This window comes from Lodderomyces beijingensis, assembly GCF_963989305.1.
Source record: "Lodderomyces beijingensis strain CBS 14171 genome assembly, chromosome: 2".
Classification (NCBI taxonomy): Eukaryota; Fungi; Ascomycota; class Pichiomycetes; order Serinales; family Debaryomycetaceae; genus Lodderomyces; species Lodderomyces beijingensis.
This window is the reverse complement of record NC_089971.1, coordinates 409550-428229: the sequence shown is the minus strand read 5'-3', so window position 1 is coordinate 428229 and position 18680 is coordinate 409550. Positions and strand designations below refer to the sequence as shown.

Genomic DNA, 18680 nt, shown 5'->3' with positions numbered 1-18680 from the left:
CTGGAAAGATGGATATTTCAAAAATATTGGTGTACACGTGATCCTTTGATTTTATTGATCTTTTTTTTTTCAATTTTCGCTGTCCAGAAGCGAAAGCTAGTCTGTACAAAATAAAAAAAAAGTTTTCAATCTCAAGCGCAAAGGTGGATAGAAGCAGTCAGTCGACAATCAGCTAATGTCGTTGCTGATGTTTAAAAAGTTGGCCCGGACGGCTGTAAGCAGCAACGGTCGATTGTTTTCAACTTCAAGGTCGCAATTCAACGACATTGTCCAGCATGCTACAACCACGACCGTGACACAATCGATATCATTTGACCAACAAGCACCACGTCGGAATAGATTTGCCGATCGGGAAAACCAAGCAGATCAAGCAAGGCAAGCACAGCAGCAACGGAACGTCAGTCGTCGGAAATCCCCCTACTTCCAAGTCACCGAGAACTTGAGCATGAGGGAGTTGAATCGAGTGCGTACCCTTCCCACATTATCGACATTTTACGGCGGTAATCCCGTGCACGAGCAAAACATCAACCAGATCAAGCATCTCTTGCGCAAATACGACTCGTTGCCCACGAGAGTATTGACCAATGAAGAACTCGCGCAGAACAAGTTCATTGGATTCGAAGAGTATAAGGAACGCACGCAATCGGGCACGAGAACGAATCAAAATAGTTATAAAGAATTGATTTCGGGGTTGAATAGGTTGAGGAATATCGATTTGCAGTTGATGCCCGTTGAAGTCATTGAGTTGTTGAATAAGTATTATTCTACTAGCGTTGGCCGGATTACCACGCAGCGCAAACTTAAGGAGTTGGACCATTTGGGGCGCGCTTTATCGAGCGCCAAGCGGAAAAGCTCCGAGGCTAAAGTGTATTTGGTCAAGGGAGATGGACAAGTTATGATTAATGGTAAGAATATGATTGAGTATTTTGGAAATATCTACGCGAGAAAGAATATTGTGTATCCTTTCCAAGTTGTTGAGCAAGAGGGCAAGTATAATGTTTTCGCTACTGTTAGCGGTGGTGGCTATACGGGTCAAAGTGAAGCTGTCATGTATGCTATTGCCAAGTGTCTTGTGATTTTCAACCCGTTGTTGAAACCCAGGTTGAGAAAAGCTGGGTTGATGACTAGTGATAGCAGGGTGGTGGAGAGGAAGAAGCCTGGTAAATTGAAAGCTAGAAAATCGCCAACCTGGGTCAAGCGTTAGAGCGTTGGAGTGTTACAGCGTTGGAGCGTTGGAGAAAGTCTTGTCTTGGTTTTTTGGCTTTGCTTGTATATATAAGGGTGTATAAATATGTCTATCTTTTTGTATTCTATTATAAAGAGTCTAAATAGGCTAATACCAATTCGAGCTCGCCCTTTTCGAAATTTGTAATTTTGCCCTGATATGATGATCCCTTGCCTCCACCTTTGAGGTTAGTGAGTTTTAGCTTGATCTGATCTACGATCTGACCAGACTTGGGGCCGAGGATCTTGAGAGTGCCTCCACTTGACTTTGCGTTGCCGTTGATCAATACCAATGTATGCTTATTTACTAAATCAACGCCGCTAGATTTATCTGCATTGATCATGGTGACTAGTTCCTTCTGCACTAGACTCAAAAACTCGGCATTGTTGTCCGCACGATATACGTAAGCCACATCTCCCTTTTGCTCCTTCTCCTCCTCCTCCTCCTCTTCCTCCTCCTCCTCCTCCTCCTCCTCCTCCTTCTCCTCATTTTTTTCACCACTTTTAGCATTACTAAACTTGTTGAATACTTCCGTAGCTTTCACATTTGCCAACTCTTTACTCAAACTTGTCACGCTCGAGTTAGCCTTGCGATAATTGGCGCTCAATTGGTCGATCTTGGTGGCAATATCATCAAACTGGCACGATAGTTTCGAGCCCGAGACAACTTTCAAAATGTCATGATATCGTGCCGTCAATCGCGAAACTCGAGCCCCACAAGCAAAATACAATCTCGAGTGACCCCCACGTATCGAAGTCTGATTCAACAACACGAGCGCCTGGATCTGGGCCGTGTTGGACAAGTGCGTGCCGCAGCATGGATTCGAGTCCAACTCTCCAATCTTGACAATGCGGATTATCCCTTGGCTCTGATCGTAATCCAGTGGCAAATGGCTCGTATCTACATCTCCACCGTGCGAATCCGGTGTCACCACCGTAATTGGATGCGCTTCAAATATCAAATCGTTGACTTTGGATTGCACTTGCTGCACCATCTCGTCAGCGACTTTCTCGGGCAATTCAATGTAGTTGATCTCGTCGCCCATCGACCAGCTCAAAGTTTCCATCTCAAAAGTGTCAAATACGGCAGAGAGAAGATGTTGGCCCGTGTGCTGTTGCATTATATCTAATCGGCGCGGCCAGTCGAGCTGCAATTGAACTGGTGTGCCCACGGGGATCGGCGACTCGACAATGTGCACCGCTTTCAACTTGTCGCGCAAGATGGAATCGACTTGATAGCTAGTGACATTTTCCTTGTCATTGTCATTGTCATTGTCTGAGAGGATGGTGATGGTGCCTTTGTCGTAAGGCTGTCCTCCTCCTTCGGGGAACAAGATGGTGTCTTGGAATTCTACGCCATATTTCATTTCCGTGGCTGGGGTTTTAGCTTGCTTTTGTTTCGATGTCTTTGGTGGGACGAATTCATAGCTTGATACTACTTTGGTGTTGAATGTCTTGAGGAACGAGTTGCGCTGGCATGCTAACGCGCCAACTATTGTGGATGTGGCTACGCTCATGACCAAGGTTTAGTTGAGTATATATGTATGTTTGGAAATTCTGCAAATTCTGCAAATCTTTAAAATTTTCAAAGTTTCGAATTATCTTATTTTTGGGCTTATCTCTTAATTCCGCTTCTGGGGGTTCAGATTCCGCACAGATTAGAAAAAGCCGTTTAAAGTCATCAACTGGACTTATAATATATATATGCACATACATATATATATACATATATACGTATCTACTTCATTCTACTTCCTACTCAAGGTGAACCCAATGATTACGGCCGATGCCAACACCGCTAATGCACCTGTAATCAACACTTCATTGGCGACCCCCGGGACGATTTGACTCGAGTCGTTATTGTTTGTGGTGATCTGTTTGATGTCTTCAATAGGTGCATGTTCGTGAGGGTTGTGTATGTACAAATCAGCTTTCTCGTTGTTCAATTTGAGATTGATTCGAATGCATTCAATCAAGTCGTTATCCGTGGTGATGGAGACGACGTCGCCTTCGTCATCGACATAACTGATAGCATATTGCTCTGAAATCACGGTGGAATCTGCTGCTTCCGCACCAGAAGCTTCTGCATCTGCAGCAGCAGCAGCAGCTACAACAGCTGGCTTGGGCACATTCAACTTAATGTAGTCCTTATCGTGTAGTTTTGCGTCAATCAATTTTCTCAATTTCGTGACACCATCATTGGCGGACAAGGTTATACGGTGTACTCTTCCCGCGATGGCGGGAGACTTGAATTTGAAAATAAATGGAGTTGCACCTATGGTATTCAAGCTGCTCAGCCCAGGTAAGCCCGAGATAGAGCCTCTAGTTGGTGTCGACTCGACATGGGACACAGAGTCCGAGGGCTTGATGTCCACGTTGAAGGATTGAAACTCCGACTGCGTGATCTCTGGGGCGCCGCCGTAATCGTCCATGAACGACGAGTGGGCAGACTCGGAATCATCGTTGCCCAAAGAGGTCCAGAACTTGTTCCATGCAGGACCCGAAGGCGGTTCTGCAGGGCCGTCCAGAGACGACCGGTGAGAAACTTCTTGGTCTTCCAATTGCTTGATTTGATTCAATGTGGCATACGTCAACTTCAACACGTCCACTATTCCAATGATATCGTCTCCTTCGCTGACAATGGGCAAGTTCAAGTAGTGTCCTTCAAACATCTGTCTCAAGGCCTGCTGTATTGGCAAATGGACATCGGCAACGTCGGGTTGCGGGGTCATCACTCGCACAATCGAACATTTTGTCGGGTCTAAGCCAGCTGCAATAACCCGCAACACGACATCTTTGGAAGTGAAGATGCCAGCAACTTCCTCATTTGTATCCTTGACCAAAACAGCCGTGGTGCGGTTTTCCTTCATCAACACTGTTGCATCGTAAACGGAGGACTTGACTGTGGTGTATATGGGATGTGTCGTGTGATCCAACACCGATTCCAACGTTGGCCCGTTCATCTTGTTCTTCAACGACTCGAAATACTGGAAAATCTGTTGCGGTTGATCCTTCATGCCCATTTCGCAGTGCACGTCATCCAACGCTTCGTACAATTTCTTGGAGCTCGCGTGCATTCTTTCGAGCTTCTCCATTTGCTGCGCGTAGCACTTGGTGATGTCCAAGACACCTACAATCTGGTGATCTTCATCCAAGACGGGCAAATGTCTAAACCCCTTTTCCACCATCAACGTCAAGGCTTCCGAAGCTGGGTTATTTGCGGTGGCGCAAATGGGGTTTGGGGTCATGATCTGGTCAATGGTGACCGAATTGGCATTGAGCCCCGACCCGACTATTCTAAAAGCCAAGTCTTTCGCGGTGAAAATCCCCAACAACTCACCCGCGTCGTTGACCACCAAGACGCAATTTTCTCTCTTTGCGCTCATCAACTGCGATGCTTCGTATACGGAAGCCGAAGTCTTGCATATGATTGGGTTGGATGGCTTCAACGACAAGACGGTGCCGGGGATTGCCTTCTTGTGTCTCATGATCTTGCTGCCGTTTTTCTTTCTCTTGTTCAAGTCGTGCTCAATTCTCCTCCTGATGGCATCATCCCGCTTCGACTGACGCTGTCTCGAATCATGGTAGTTTTGCGTGGTAGTGTTCACCGAGTTGCTAGACTTTTGAGGCGACAAACTAGGGTGGGATTGTGAAGCAAACATTTTTTCTCAAGCGTATTTGATGCCTCGTGTAGAACAGATTTTTATTGCCTCTTTTGCTTCCTTTGGTTCTGGGGTGTTCAAATATTGAGCAAGTGAAAAGTGAGCTGTTCTCTGCTGCAGCTACGACAATTTAAACGGTGCAATAGGATGAAGGCCAACTAGAAGCAGTAGTCGTAGTGGTGGTCGCTGTTTGTTTGATCTCAACGGTTTGAAGTGTAACGTATCACAGGAAATAATCTCTGGCGTACACCCTGGAGTATTATTGTTTCTGTATAAGTTGTACAGTTGCAGATGTCCCTTGTTTTTGTTTTTTCCTTTTGGCGGCGGTGCGTGTGTCTGTTGCACGTGACAGAGACAGCCCGGCAGTCGTGCACTTCTGCACCAAAGTTTCCCGATCCGGCTCGTATCTCCGCATTTTGGTTCCCCAACACATCTCTCAATAGGGCTCGTTGTAAGACCCCATGTTGGACTCGGGAGGGCGAGATGGCGAGTGGGATGAAGTACAGGTCAGTTTGGAGGTTTCCTCTGATGCCAGTAATCTTTTCCTCTTTGAAAGGTAAGCGCCTGTCTAAACGGGTGGGCAAAGCGGGAGAGGGGTAACTGGTATCAAAGTTACCATGGACAGCCCCACCCCCCTTCCCCCTTTTTCGTATGCAAGTAGATTGGGTCCTAGCTTTGCTTATAGCTTAATCGCTTCCTCATCCAAATTTGCAGCCCACGCCGTGCCATCTTGAATGTTCTTGGGAATCCTGAGGAGTCCGCCCCGTTGAGACGAGAACGAAGGGGAGAAAAAACATTGCAAACTTTGCCACGGCAAAAGCCCCTTCTTCGCCAGGGCCGCATCTTTGGCATTTTCCAGGTTGAAAACGCTCATATGACTCTATTCCAAGTGACAGAAGAGTTGAAGCAACTCCTCCTGCTGTCAGACTACCCCGATGCAAAAAAGGTCCTGCTTGCTTCCAAAGACACTATCACACATGCTCAACTAGTGGACTTTTACCAAGAATGTCACCCCACGCCTTCGTTGCTAGGCTTGATCCGCAAATCCAAATTGGTCATACCACGGTACGAAACAAGCGAAAGGCCGAAAACTAAGGAGTTCGTGAGGCAGATGGAAAGGCTCAGGGTGGAAGCTCGGGAGCAGGAGTACAAGAGGTTGGTGAATAAAACACCCGAATTCGGGACCTTGTATGAAAACACCGACCAGGAATATATCAGCCCGGCAAAAGCACACAAGGAATTGAAGAACCAGTTGACCACCATTGTGAATATCGGCGTGAGCGTGGGGAGTGTTTCATATGCAATCTGGTACTGGACCGGCTCGTCGTGGGGTTTGAAAGAAAGCTACCGCGCCTTGCTCACAATCTTTTTTGGACTATTGATACTTGTAGCCGAGGTTGTCGTATACATGGGATATATCAACAAGATTGAAGAAGCAAAGGCTAAAGAACATTCGAAAAGGGAAGTAAAGAAAGTACTACGAAGTTTTGATTTGAACAAACAAAACTAAACTAAACTGATCTGATCTGGCCTGGCCTGGGAGAAAAAATAAACCGATGAAGAAAGAGGCAAAAGTTTTGCAACCAAATATTCCTCAATCTGACCATTGCCTCAAGTACTACCACAACAGCCATGGGAGCCTACACTAGAACATTCTCAATCAATGCGATAGTTGCGTTATTTGTGAAATTCCCCGTTGTCGCTTACCTCATTGGGTTTATGGAGGATTTCATCATCAGCATAGTCAAGACCGGTCCGATTCCAAGACACGTTGCCATGATCATGGATGGGAATAGGACGTTTGCAAAGAGACACCGTATGCCCTTGAAAGAGGGCCACTTTGCTGGAGCCAATGCATTGGTCAAGGTGAGTGAGTTTCATTTTTGAATGCAGCTTGTAAAACTATTGTACTAACGTGGGGTAGATTCTTGAAGTTTGCTACAAAATCGGGATCGAGCATGTATCGATTTATGCCTTTTCTTTGGAAAACTTCAACAGACCCAAGGCCGAGGTCGATACTTTGTTCGGGTTGTTGCGCGACAAGTTGAGAATGATTTCACAGTATGACGACTCCTACGCGAGATACAACAAGGTATCGATCCGGATTGTCGGTAACAGGAAATACATCCCCGAGGATATTCTCAAGGATTTGGAATGGATCGAAGATGTCACGAAAACAAAGAATGCTTCAAAGGTGTTGAACGTTTGCTTCCCCTATACGGCACGAGACGAAATCACCTTTGCGATCAAGTCGATTGTGGAGAAAAGAGTACAGGGCGAAATTGAAAGCCGTGACAAGATCGGTGCCAAGACGATCGAGTCGAATTTCTACTTTGGCGAAGATGTTCCTCCCTTGGATATCTTGGTGAGAACCAGCGGCCATACCAGATTGAGCGATTTCATGCTCTGGCAATGTTCAACAGACTGCACAATCGAGTTCCCCGAGGCTCTATGGCCAGATTTTGGCTTTGTTAGCATCATGTCGATCTTGATGAAATGGAGCTACTACAAAACCTTGCAATTAGAAGAGCTCACTATGAGAGGCAAAGAATCTGAAGTGCAAGAGGCAGCAGTGCCTGTTTTGTTGAAAGCTTTACCTCAAGCTCCACCAGTTGCTACCGTTGCTAACAAGTAATAGAAAAAAAACAAAAAAAAAACAAATACTATCACAGGTTTTGATTCATCTATCATCTTTCTTCTTTTTTATATATATTTATATATTTATTAGCTATTTACACATAAATTATTTGTTCTGCTTTATTGAGATTTCGCCGGTTTTTCCCCCCTGTGTCTTTATTTGGTTCAACATGGTTGAAAAGATTTGTTTCTGTTGTTTCTCCGTCCTTTCTTCGCTAAGGTGGATATTGCCGGCAGTGAAATCCTCAGGCCTCAACACAATGGCATTGGGGTTTCGTTCGCTCTTCCATCTCCTGTTCACGACGTTTTCAATCTCTTCGTAAAGGGTCATCAAGTCGTGCGACTTGGTGACGGTATAGTCATTGAATTCAAAGCCTAGACGAGATTGCAAAGCCTTGACCAAGTTGAATCTAAACTTCAAGTCGCCCAAGTCGACCGAGCGATACTCAGCAAATGACAATTTGCCGGTGGCATCGCCACCGCTATCTCCTCTCACTTCCTCGTAAACTTCACTCACAATACTCCTTAATTTCTCCTTGTCATCATACGCACTTTCCAAAGCATCAGCAGGGATAATTCTAGCTTTCCAATTTTTAACCTTGGAAGAAGGCAACACGGCATTAGCTTTGAGGCTCGCGTAATACGCATCCGAGTTCTTCCGCGTGAGATGCTTGATCGTCGTGATTTCCTTCTCGGCTAACTCGTCTTGGTGCGAGATTATGTCTTCTCTGGTCTTGTCGGTTATCTTCTTCTTGTTGCGGCCAAACATGTCGCCGAACCATGAGCGCGTGGCTGGCGTGGTGGTAAAGGAGCGGGTGTGGGTTCGTCTCGGTATGATTTGCCTTACTACTGTCGACATCTTTGGTTTTTGGGGAGATGGAAGGTAATGTTCTGATCTGGTTTTGGTCTGTTCTATGGGTTGGTTGATTTTTCAGGTGGTGAAAAAAAAAAAAAAAAAAAAAAATTTCAGACACAGGAGTTGACACAAATTACGTATTCGCGACAGTGACATCAAATGAAGGGGGTGAGGGAACAAGGAGACATCTTTCAGAATATCCCCTGCCTAACCATCACCCATCTGTTCCTGATCCTGCTGCTCGGTCTGTTGAGAGAAGAAAGAGGTGGGATGTAGTTGAAACGTAAAAGTCGCCGACGTTGGCTGGGGTACTTCTTACAACTTGTGCATAGGAATGAATACACATAGTTCGTTGTATAGGGCATGTGTATCATTATTGTTATTCATTAACATTTATCATAAGATTTTCTTTTTCTTCAAAAACGAAAGCATCAAAAAGGTGACAATAAAATACAAGCCGAGTCCAACGGCCGGTTGTTCGGCAATGCCGAGTCCGAGTTTTCGAGCGGTAGTGTTCTTCTCGGCAAACGTATTCTCAAACACCTCAACTTGCCGCTTGAACCCTCCGTTTGTGCCTTCGGTATTTCCCTGCGGTGCCACTGCTGTGGTGGGAACAGTAGTTGTATAAATTGATGTCGTATACATGGGAGCCGGAGTGGTTGTTTGGCTTGGAGTTGCAGTTGCAGTTGGACCCAGAGGCTCAGTCGTCACGGTAACTTCACCAATGTCACACCAGCCCTTGACTGGAATGCAGTTGAAGTACTTGCACCAAGTGCAACTTTCAGCCAGATTCTCTTTATTGTTGAAAAAATTCTTGGAGAGTAGGACAAAGTAGATGATGATCAAGACCAACGCCACCACTCTCACGGCAGACCAAATGACGAATCGTTGCGGGATCTTGTCCTCGTATGCGTACAACGGGTTCCAATTATTGACAAACTGTTCCCACGTAGTTGGGTTCTTTCTATAAGTGATGATCCCATCTTGAAAAATCCAAAATGGGTCCTTGAGAAGTAAAACAGCCGTGAGTATGCCCATGGCAAAGCCTCCCAAATGACTGAAATTGTCCAAACCCGGTAGTAGTCCCAAGACAAAGGATACAACAATTTCGCAAAACATAAAGAAAATAAAAAGTTTGTAATGTTTGGTGCCATACATGTTTGAGTTTTTCTTGCCTGCATAAATGAATAAAATGATATTTGTGGCAACAACGCCAAATAACGAGCCCGAGGCCCCTGTTGACGCAATGCCCTGTGGTGTGAAATTTGCCCCGAGTAGGAAACCTGCAATGCCACTTGCGATATAGATGATTGCATATTTTAATATGCCAATATTGCGCTCTATAGAGGCTCCCATTGTAAGTTGCAAAAGAAGGTTGAAAAGGATATGCAAAAACCCGGCATGCAAAAAGATGGGGATGAATATTCTGTACCATTGATTCGGGGCAAATTTCGTTCCATTATCAAAAGTAGGGATACCGGAAAGTCCGCATAAGTCACTTAAAGAACAGGTGTATGTGTCAATTGAAGTTGAGTTGGCGCAAGGGAACGTGATTGTGGTGTCGTCTGTGATTCCAACAATCTGGTGCATGCAGGGCACGTAACGAGCGCCCATGTATATAAGGAGATAAGTAGAAGGACCCAACATGGGATTGAAGTAGGGGCTGGTTTGAAATGCTGAGCCTGTTAGAGACGCCATTTTAGCCAATTCAACCATGAATACAATGACCTGTATAAGGGTAATGATGATTGTGAAATAGGGCAATCTGGTATAGTGGAACCGCGGTTTGCTTCGAAGCGAACGGATCCGATTCCTTTCATTTCGCTTCAGCCGTTTATCCATATCGTACTCTGAACTGTCTCCATTTTGGTTTGGTGCTTGGTCCATTTGACTGTTGAAATAGTTGGTCTGAGGGAGTGGGATGTTATCGAATGTGTCATTGAATGGGTTTCGATAATTGTTGGCAAGCTGGGTATCGGGCAAAGCTGGTAGATCTCGATCTCGATCTCGATCTTGATCTCGGTCTATAGTTGTCATTTCGTATTCCACGGCCGAATCTTCCTTTTTCAAAGACGGATGCAGACTCTGATTCTGGGAACCATTCTGGTAATGTGGCGGTTTCACTTGGTTGTATTGTTGATACTGGTGGAACTGGAACTCCTGCGTACTCTCGGTGTCCATAGTAGGTGGCAACGGGGGTAGTTCTGAACTCCTATATTCTGGCGATAATAACGGAGCATACGAATTTCGTTTCATGTTGCTGCTACGGGGATTTACATGATCCCTGGAGTTGGTCTGCAAGAGATTATAAGGCTCTTCGTCCAGACTCTCGTCACCCGGGTAGCCTCGATAGCTTTGTTGTTGAATATAAGGTCTCTCGTTATTATACTTGGGATTTCTAGACATGGCGAATAAAAGGCTATGCTGCGGGAACCAAGACGATGAAGATGCAAAGAAACTGTTGCAAGAAGGAAAACAAACAAAAAAAAAAAAAAAGCCAGGGGGGATTTGGGCAGATGAATGCTCCTTGCAGTGTTTGTATATATGCTGGGTTTCCTTGGCGACGGACCAGGGGTAGTTTCCTGGAGTTCTTTTCAAAAAATTTTAAAAAAAACCAAAAAAAAAGCAAGCAGATGTTGACAGATGGAAGGAAGTTTACCCAAATTTGAATAGCGAATGGATGGGTTTTTTTTTGGTTGAAAATAATGGTGTATGTTTAACAAGCAAATGAGACTAGTGGTTGTTTGATGCTATGCTATGCCATAAATATATATATATAGTAGGTATATGGGATGTGCAAGATGCTTAACGGGGGAAGGAAGAATGGGATAAGTCAAAAATGTGTAGGGGGATGGTGTGGTGGTTGTCAGTAAACGTAAAATGTGTCTTGAAGGTTGGAGTGTGTTCAACAATATATTTGACGTTGGATCCGAGTGCCATTACTAATTGAACCCGACAATCGACACGTAGAGCAGAAAGAGAGAGATAAAATGTCACGTCTTCAATCACTGCCACCACCACCACTACTACTACCTGTAACAGCCAACCACTCTTATTCGGTTAATTACAATTGACCAGTTTGGTTTTGATCTCTGTCCTCTGTGATTGTTTATATTATCCCCCTGAGGGGCTGTGCCCTCATTATTCTGTTTTTTTTGTTTTCTGTTTTTTTTTTTCTTTTCCGTTCAATTTGGAACATTACATGGTCCTGCGTTATCCAAACCCAGCTAGATGGCAACCGGCGGGGCCCTTTTTTCTCCAATAGCAGGACAGAGAGAGGGGGGGGGGGGGCAGGGACAGGGCCGAGATCAGTCCGGTCCCTGCGTGAAAAAGAGTCTTTTTTCCTCTTGCCTTGACGGTAGTCGCTACTGGCTACTTTTCTTTTTCTTTTCGGACGGACCATTGGATGCTGTGACACGTCTCAACGGAATTTCTACCGCGTCTCTGGCTATTGCTGAAGTGTTGAAGGCTATATTTCTATATTTAGTCTGCATTGCGAGAGGTGGGGGGGAAACAAAGCGGTCAAGTGGTGGATAGGGAGAGACAGAGAGAGATGGATATATAGAGGCAAGGAAGACCGCTGATCCTCCTGCCATCGCTCTTCCCATTCTCTCTCTGAACCAACGTCGATCTCGAACAAGGGGAACCCCTTTCACTGACTCCCGAAGATAGTGGTGTGTGTGTGTTTTTTTGTTTTCTATAAATAGATCTCCGATTTGGTGCGAGAAACATCTGTAAACACGCGTCGATAGCCGCAACACGCTATACCTCCAATCTGAAGTCTGTTCATCATCCAACATCCACCATTCAACGTTCAAATAAAACAAAACAAAAGATTGACAATTAAACATCTATTATAAGTTTCTCTCTTTCCCCCACCCCCTTGCATATATTCCTCGCTGTAATTAGGTTGTTTTAGGCGCGCAGATCAGATCAAACCAGGCCATGTCTAGCATGGCCACGTCAGTGTTCTCGTAATGAAGAATGTCAACACAGCACATCTCGCTTTTTTTCCTTGCCAGTGACAAGTTCAAGTTTTTGCCGCAGGAACCTACTCTATGTCAATTCGACCTTTGTTTGGTTTGGTGACGATACATTTTTTTTTATATTGGTGCGAAATAGCTGCAAAATATTTGCAAAGTGCTGTCGAAAGTTGTGGCACCCAAACTTTTACACTTCCACCATCTACAACTCTATCTCACTTTTTTTTTTCGTTTTTTTGCTATCCAACACATCCATCCGTATTCCAAGAGTTGAACACGTTATCATGACAAACTTAAAAAAACAAAAAAGTAAAACGCCACAACCTCTGAGGGTTTCAATATTCCAATAGCGTGAACTTTCTCTTCAGCCGTATCCACAACCTTTGACATTTTGAACAAAAATGCCGTTTCATCATGGAACCTTATTCCCTTCACCCAAGTTTTTCCAATCTAGACCATTTTTCTTTGGTGCTCTCGGTGAAAAAAAAGGTGTTTTGCCGATAATTATTCTTGTCGGTAGATTGATGTGAGTATGCAGCGGAGTCACGTGAAGCCAGTTCATACACAGTATTTTTTCCTTTTGCCAGGGTTTTCATCCCACTAGATCTACCAAAAAAATCGAAAACGAGCCCGCTTATAATACATAAATAAATGAGAGAACAAAAGAAGAAAAAATCCACACTTGCACATGTTAATCCGAGCTTTCAAAGAAATCAGAGAGGGAAACAAGATCTCCAAGAAGTTTAGAAGAGCAGGGAGGTGGATCCAGATTGGTCAATGCTCGGCTTGCCACTGCGACTGAGCCGAAACGTGGAGGCGTTGTTTTTCTTATCAACCTCGTCACAGCAAACTTGACATCACCATATCTACTTCACTTTGTCGTAATCAGATACCAACAAAAAAAAGTCCAAATAGAGCTTGCCATCCGTCCTTCATCCCTTAGAGCCAGAGCTCATAAAACTATGGCTCTCTCGCCAGGGTCGTCATTTTCGTTTTCTGTTTCTATGTCCTTTTTTTTTTTTGTTTTCGCAACCATAACGGGAAGAAAGAAGAATCAAAAAGAGAAAAAAAAAATTACACATGGGTATCTACATGGGTGGTTATACGCGCCACAGTTTGGGCGTATTGCAACAAAGGACTCAAAGTTACGTTTACATAACAAGACAGAGATCCCACACATTTGCAAAGGAATCCGATGTCTCAGCCGATCTAGTTCCACAATTTTTTCTACGGTTTTGCTCTGTCACACTATATCGCATTATATCTACGTGTGGGGAATTGGGATGGGCTACTGCTATAGAGATAAGATGCACCCTACGTCTATAATAATGTCTGTGACGGTCAGTCCGCTGTCCCGTTAGACATCTACAAATATATATATATATGTGGCTGCAACCACCATTCCAAGTCAAGTCAAGTCAGTTCTGTCCTTCGTTTTCTTAGCTTTCCAGCAAAAAGAAAAAAAGACTAGAGTATTGCAGGCCAAAAAAATGTCGGAGACAACAAGTACAGTCAATTTGTTGAACCAAGCCTCGGGGTATGGTGTCTTGGTTGGAGTTGGTGGCGGTTTCGCAATCGGGATGGTGTTGGTCACTATACTCTTGAGAAAGTACTTGCGTGAAGATAACCAGAGCACCGAGACGTTTGCCGTTGCCAACCGATCAGTGGGCACGCTATTGAGTGCCTCTGCTGTCTATTCCAGTTGGGTATGTCCTATTCTTTTTTTTTTTCCTGTTTTATTTCTTTTTTTTTCGCAGCCAAATTGATTTTCATACTAACATTCTTTACTTTATAGAGTTGGGCCACTGAGTTGTTGTGGTGCACCACTATGGTTTACAATTACGGTATTCAAAGCTCCTACTATTACATGGCAGGTCTTGCAGTTCAAATCGCCGTCATGTCCATGGTTGGCATCCATGCCAAAAAAAAGATTCCTCAAGCACATACCAGCTTGGAGATTATCGAGTTGCGATACGGCAAAGCCGCGCACATCCTCTACATGTTTCTTTGCTTGACCAATAACTTGCTTTCGTGTTCAAGTATGATCTTGGGTGCCTCCGGTGCAATCTCAATCATCGCCGGCAACTTGCACATTGTTGCAGCCACGATCTTGACGGTGTTTAGCGTCTTGTGTTATTCGGTTTACGGGGGATTGAAAGCTACATTCTTGACTGATTTCGTCCACACCATGATCCTCTTGATCATCTTGTGCTATTTAAACACGGCGGTGTTGTCAAACATTGGCGGGTTAGATGCCTTGTACGATGCCTTGGTGGCTTTTGATGCTTCTGGAACTAGGGAGATACCAGGCAACTACCAAAACAGTGTTATTACTGGTAAATCAAAGGGCTCAATCTTGTTTGGATTGATTTTAACTGCAGGTAACTTTGGCTTGTCAGTTATGGATAGTTCATTTTGGCAAAAGACGTTTAGCGCTTCGCCAAGAGCTACAGTTCCAGCTTACTTAACGGCGGCATTTTTGATTTCGGCCAACGTGTGGCCCTTGGGGGCCATCATTGGCGGTGCGGCAATTGTGTTGGAGTCCTCTCCGAAATTCCCCACCTACCCTAGAAAAATGACCCAGTTTGAAGTTGACTCTGGATTCGCGTTACCGTATGCCTTGATGGCCACCTTGGGCAAAGGTGCCGTTGGTGCATTGTTGTTGATTGTTTATCTTGCCGTTACTTCGACCGTGAGTGCCCAAATGATTTCCGTTTCCTCCATCTTGTCATTTGACGTTTACAAGAAATACATCAACCCACAAGCTCAAAACAAGCACATGATCACTGTGTCCCATATTGGTTGCGTCATTTTCACACTTGGTGCCGCTGGATTTACCATCATGTTGCACTATGTCGGGGTGAACATGACCTGGTACGGCTATTTTTACCCCTTGATCATCTGTCCCGGCGTCATCCCCTTGATCTTGTCGATTACGTGGAAGAGGCAAAACTTTTACGCTGCGTTCATTTCCCCCATATTGGGAATCGTATTTGGATTCGTGGTTTGGACAACCACGGCTTACAAATTCTACGGATATGTCAACATTGACAGTCTCGGGGGCCAATTGCCCGCGTTATATGGGGCCTTGACGGCATTGTTCTTACCGGGAGTCTCTAGTGTCATTTTATCCCTTGCCATCCCTTCGGACTTTGACTGGTCGGTGTTGCAAAATGCTCATCTTTTGATCAAGGCAAAAGATATCGATGCCAATAGCTCCGATTCCTCAGTTGACGAAAAGATCAATGAAAAGCAACAACAAGAGGAAGAAGAAGAAGAAGAAGATAAAACTCATGGAAACGAGCGTACGAGCCAGGAAAAGCACGACGATGCGGAAGTAAATGTCGACTCGGATTCAAGTTCCAAGTTGGAATCGCAAGAAGTGTTTAAAAAGAGCCAGCAGTTGACACCAAAGCAGATGGACTTTTGGATCAAGGTGGCTACGGGTGCTTCCCTTTTCATTTTGTTGGTTATGTGGGTATTGTGGCCATTGCCCTTGTACCGTGATTGGATCTTTTCCAGGGCCTATTTCAAGGGTTATGTGACTGTTGGTTTGATGTGGCTTTATGCGACCATGTTGATTATTGGGTTTGGTCCTTTGATTAGTGGTAGACACTCGAGTGCAAAGATTATCAGAGGTGTCTATAATGATTATATAAAGAGGAAAAAGTAGCAGTAGTAGTGGTTGTAATAGAATTGATACATATTTATTGAAAACAATATATCAACATTTTCCCTTCCATTTGAGCTATAGAGTAGTTATGGCGAATACACAATCATCTGTCTAAATAATAGATATCCCGAATTTATTAAAAAAAAAACACAAATTTATACTATAAATGTTTCTTCTTCTTTATTTCTTTTCTTTTGATTTAATTATCAATCAATTTCACGTAATTCGAAGGACAGATACCAACCTGTCCATTAGCCCTTCTGGCCTGCCACCATTTGCCATCAATATCGTCAACTTCCAAGATTTCATCCTTGACAAACGAGATTTCATTGATATCGTCTGGATTGGCAGTGTAGCTGTAAAGAGCCTTGGCCTTGTACCTGAAGGTAATTCCAGTTCCAACTTCAGAATCAGTATAAAAGGTAGTTCTCTTGGCGCCGTTGTTTTGAGTCAAATCACGGCCCAGGCCGTTGGGTACATCCAGTGCACTAAAGTTTTCCAACCCGTTCAATTGCGACAGTTGGATATAGTTGCTTGCAGCTGATGGAGGCGAGTGTGGATGCGATTGTCTGTTTGCAGCACCAGCGGAAAACTGGGCCATGTTGCCCGGGGCGACGCCGTTTGCTGCCGTGTTGAATCTTCCAAAACCGGCTTCGCTCTCTTCAAAGGGCTCATTCTTGACCACCGAGGACCTGTTGTTCCCCAATTGCTCATGAGCATGGTGTCTGTAGCTGAATGAATCGATAAACTGGTTAGTTGGCAGTTCGGGGTGTCCTCCAAAATACAAGATCCAAATGAGATTCAAGATGCTTGACAAGATGCAGCCAGCGGCACAACACAAATTCCCAGACGAGCCGGAGTTGTAGATTAAGTTGTTGGTCGAGTTGGTGGTGTAAATAAACCCGATGCTGACCAAGCCAACCAAGGTGAATTTGTATAACTCGATGTTGTTGTTGGCATAAAGGATAAATATGATCAATATGATGACTATCTGGTATGCTATGCCCCACCACGAGAAATGAGGAAACAACGACTGAGTCGAAGCGGCTGCTCCTGCCACCGATATTGCCCACGCAATGATCCCAAACAGCACGGTGGCTATAGCAAATGGGTCACCGGTAAAGTTTGTAATTTTGAACCCCATCTTGAGTGAGTATTGATACACCAGTCAGAAAAAAAGCAAAGCGAGTGGTTTTTGTTTCTATCGTGGGTGTGACTTGATGGTGCTTTTTGCCAAAAAAAAAGGAGGAGGAGGAGGAGGTTTTTGAAACAGTGTGCATGTGTGTATATATTTTTTTTGTCATTAGCTAGTAGCAGTGGTAGTGGTAGTGGTAGTAGCAGTTGATTAATATGTTCAGTGGTCGTGTACGTGTGGTTAAATACTGTTCAAAATAGAAATATTATGGTTTTCTACCTTTACTGACGAAGAAGGGGGCGTTAAAAACACGACACGACAATAAGAAACACGACACGACAATAAGAAACACGACACGACAATAAGAAACACGACACGACAATAAGGGACGCGACAATGCAAACTGTTTTTTTTTTTTGACGATATGCTATCTCTTGTCTGTATATCTGGCAACATATCTGGATCTAAACTACTGAGATCCAATGTAGTCAACGAAAGGACTCGCTAATATGTGAGCGAGTAAACTTGTTTGAGATAAGTTGTTGCCGTTGTTGAAATCTCTGTGCAACAACCGCGGCATCCTTTTAATCAGTCTACTTCGCAGCCATATTAAAGCACAAACAATCACTCTTTAGCTCTACTGCCAATCGTTTGCCCTGTCTTTTTTGTTTTGGAACTTTTGCTTGTTGATTGTTCAACACCGCTCTGTTTCGGGATTTAAAATCCAAAATAAGCCTTGACTTCAACCGCACCACCAGCTAATGTGAAGCAACTGCGCCGAATAGGGGGAAGGGGAAAAGCGTGGTGCTTGGAGAGAGGAGTGGGTGAAGAGGAAGAAGAGTTTGTTGTTGGGTTTGTCTGCGGACACATATGTCTCGTGGAAAAAAAAAAAAACTTGTTCTAAAGGTAAAGAGCTAGGGGTTATGAGGAACACTCTGAGGAATAGAGGTTGCTTGCTGAATGTGCGTAGAACACAGAAGTTGGGTGTGGACACAACATGGAAGGAAACTTGCTCATTTTGAGAGCTGCGCAGGACGTGAAAACTCGTATTTGCGGTCCTTCCCGATCCATTTTCAACTAGTTCTTTCCAATCCATTGACCAAAAAAAAAAATAAAAACAAACTTGAGAGTTTTTGTATAAGAGAAGGAGAAGTGGAAAAAGAGGGGGAAGTGGAAGGAGAAGTGGAAGGAGAAGTGGAAGGAGAAGTGGAAGGAGAAGTGGAAGGAGAAGTGGAAGTGGAAGTGGAAGTGGAAGTGGAAGTGGAAGTGGAAGTGGAAGTGGAAGTGGAAGGAGAAGCGGAAGGGGCAGGGAGCTCTAGCTGTGTCTCTCGTCGAGATTGAAGAGTAGTTTGCAAGAGCCATCCGTTTCAAGCCTTCCTGGACATTCCGAAGCTATACAAGGAGCTGCTTTCATGCTTTGTACACGAGGCGTAACTTACCGAGAATCTTGACGAGCACCGAAGGGCCTAGTGGGAAACTTCCGCGTGACCTCATAAAAAGAGTTCTTTAC

The 18680-nt window shown here is 44.4% G+C and overlaps 9 protein-coding genes across 9 annotated transcripts; 4 read left to right on the top strand and 5 right to left on the bottom strand. All coding sequences in view use genetic code 12, as the record gives it.

Moving 5' to 3' along the window:
- Positions 1–175: 175 nt before the first annotated feature.
- LODBEIA_P13460 (mitochondrial 37S ribosomal protein uS9m) lies at positions 176–1204 on the top strand (the record flags this gene model as incomplete). Its single annotated transcript, XM_066971224.1, has 1 exon — positions 176–1204. The coding sequence occupies one exon, from the start codon at positions 176–178 to the stop codon at positions 1202–1204; it is 1029 nt and encodes a 342-aa protein (XP_066828284.1).
- Positions 1205–1313: 109 nt separating this feature from the next.
- LODBEIA_P13450 (uncharacterized protein) lies at positions 1314–2741 on the bottom strand (the record flags this gene model as incomplete). Its single annotated transcript, XM_066971223.1, has 1 exon — positions 1314–2741. The coding sequence occupies one exon, from the start codon at positions 2739–2741 to the stop codon at positions 1314–1316; it is 1428 nt and encodes a 475-aa protein (XP_066828283.1).
- A 231-nt stretch (positions 2742–2972) lies between these two features.
- On the bottom strand, positions 2973–4886 carry LODBEIA_P13440 (uncharacterized protein; the record flags this gene model as incomplete). The annotated part of the gene is made up of 1 exon (XM_066971222.1): positions 2973–4886. One exon carries the CDS (start codon positions 4884–4886, stop codon positions 2973–2975), a length of 1914 nt encoding a protein of 637 aa, XP_066828282.1.
- Positions 4887–5760: 874 nt separating this feature from the next.
- Positions 5761–6396, top strand: LODBEIA_P13430 (uncharacterized protein; the record flags this gene model as incomplete). Its single annotated transcript, XM_066971221.1, has 1 exon — positions 5761–6396. One exon carries the CDS (start codon positions 5761–5763, stop codon positions 6394–6396), a length of 636 nt encoding a protein of 211 aa, XP_066828281.1.
- A 122-nt stretch (positions 6397–6518) lies between these two features.
- On the top strand, positions 6519–7521 carry LODBEIA_P13420 (uncharacterized protein; the record flags this gene model as incomplete). Its single annotated transcript, XM_066971220.1, has 2 exons — positions 6519–6756; positions 6821–7521. The coding sequence occupies 2 exons, from the start codon at positions 6519–6521 to the stop codon at positions 7519–7521; spliced, it is 939 nt and encodes a 312-aa protein (XP_066828280.1).
- Positions 7522–7629: 108 nt separating this feature from the next.
- LODBEIA_P13410 (uncharacterized protein) lies at positions 7630–8382 on the bottom strand (the record flags this gene model as incomplete). Its single annotated transcript, XM_066971219.1, has 1 exon — positions 7630–8382. The coding sequence occupies one exon, from the start codon at positions 8380–8382 to the stop codon at positions 7630–7632; it is 753 nt and encodes a 250-aa protein (XP_066828279.1).
- A 393-nt stretch (positions 8383–8775) lies between these two features.
- LODBEIA_P13400 (uncharacterized protein) lies at positions 8776–10785 on the bottom strand (the record flags this gene model as incomplete). Its single annotated transcript, XM_066971218.1, has 1 exon — positions 8776–10785. The coding sequence occupies one exon, from the start codon at positions 10783–10785 to the stop codon at positions 8776–8778; it is 2010 nt and encodes a 669-aa protein (XP_066828278.1).
- A 3067-nt stretch (positions 10786–13852) lies between these two features.
- LODBEIA_P13390 (uncharacterized protein) lies at positions 13853–16035 on the top strand (the record flags this gene model as incomplete). The annotated part of the gene is made up of 2 exons (XM_066971216.1): positions 13853–14068; positions 14158–16035. The coding sequence occupies 2 exons, from the start codon at positions 13853–13855 to the stop codon at positions 16033–16035; spliced, it is 2094 nt and encodes a 697-aa protein (XP_066828277.1).
- Positions 16036–16234: 199 nt separating this feature from the next.
- On the bottom strand, positions 16235–17179 carry LODBEIA_P13380 (uncharacterized protein; the record flags this gene model as incomplete). Its single annotated transcript, XM_066971215.1, has 1 exon — positions 16235–17179. One exon carries the CDS (start codon positions 17177–17179, stop codon positions 16235–16237), a length of 945 nt encoding a protein of 314 aa, XP_066828276.1.
- Positions 17180–18680: the final 1501 nt, after the last annotated feature.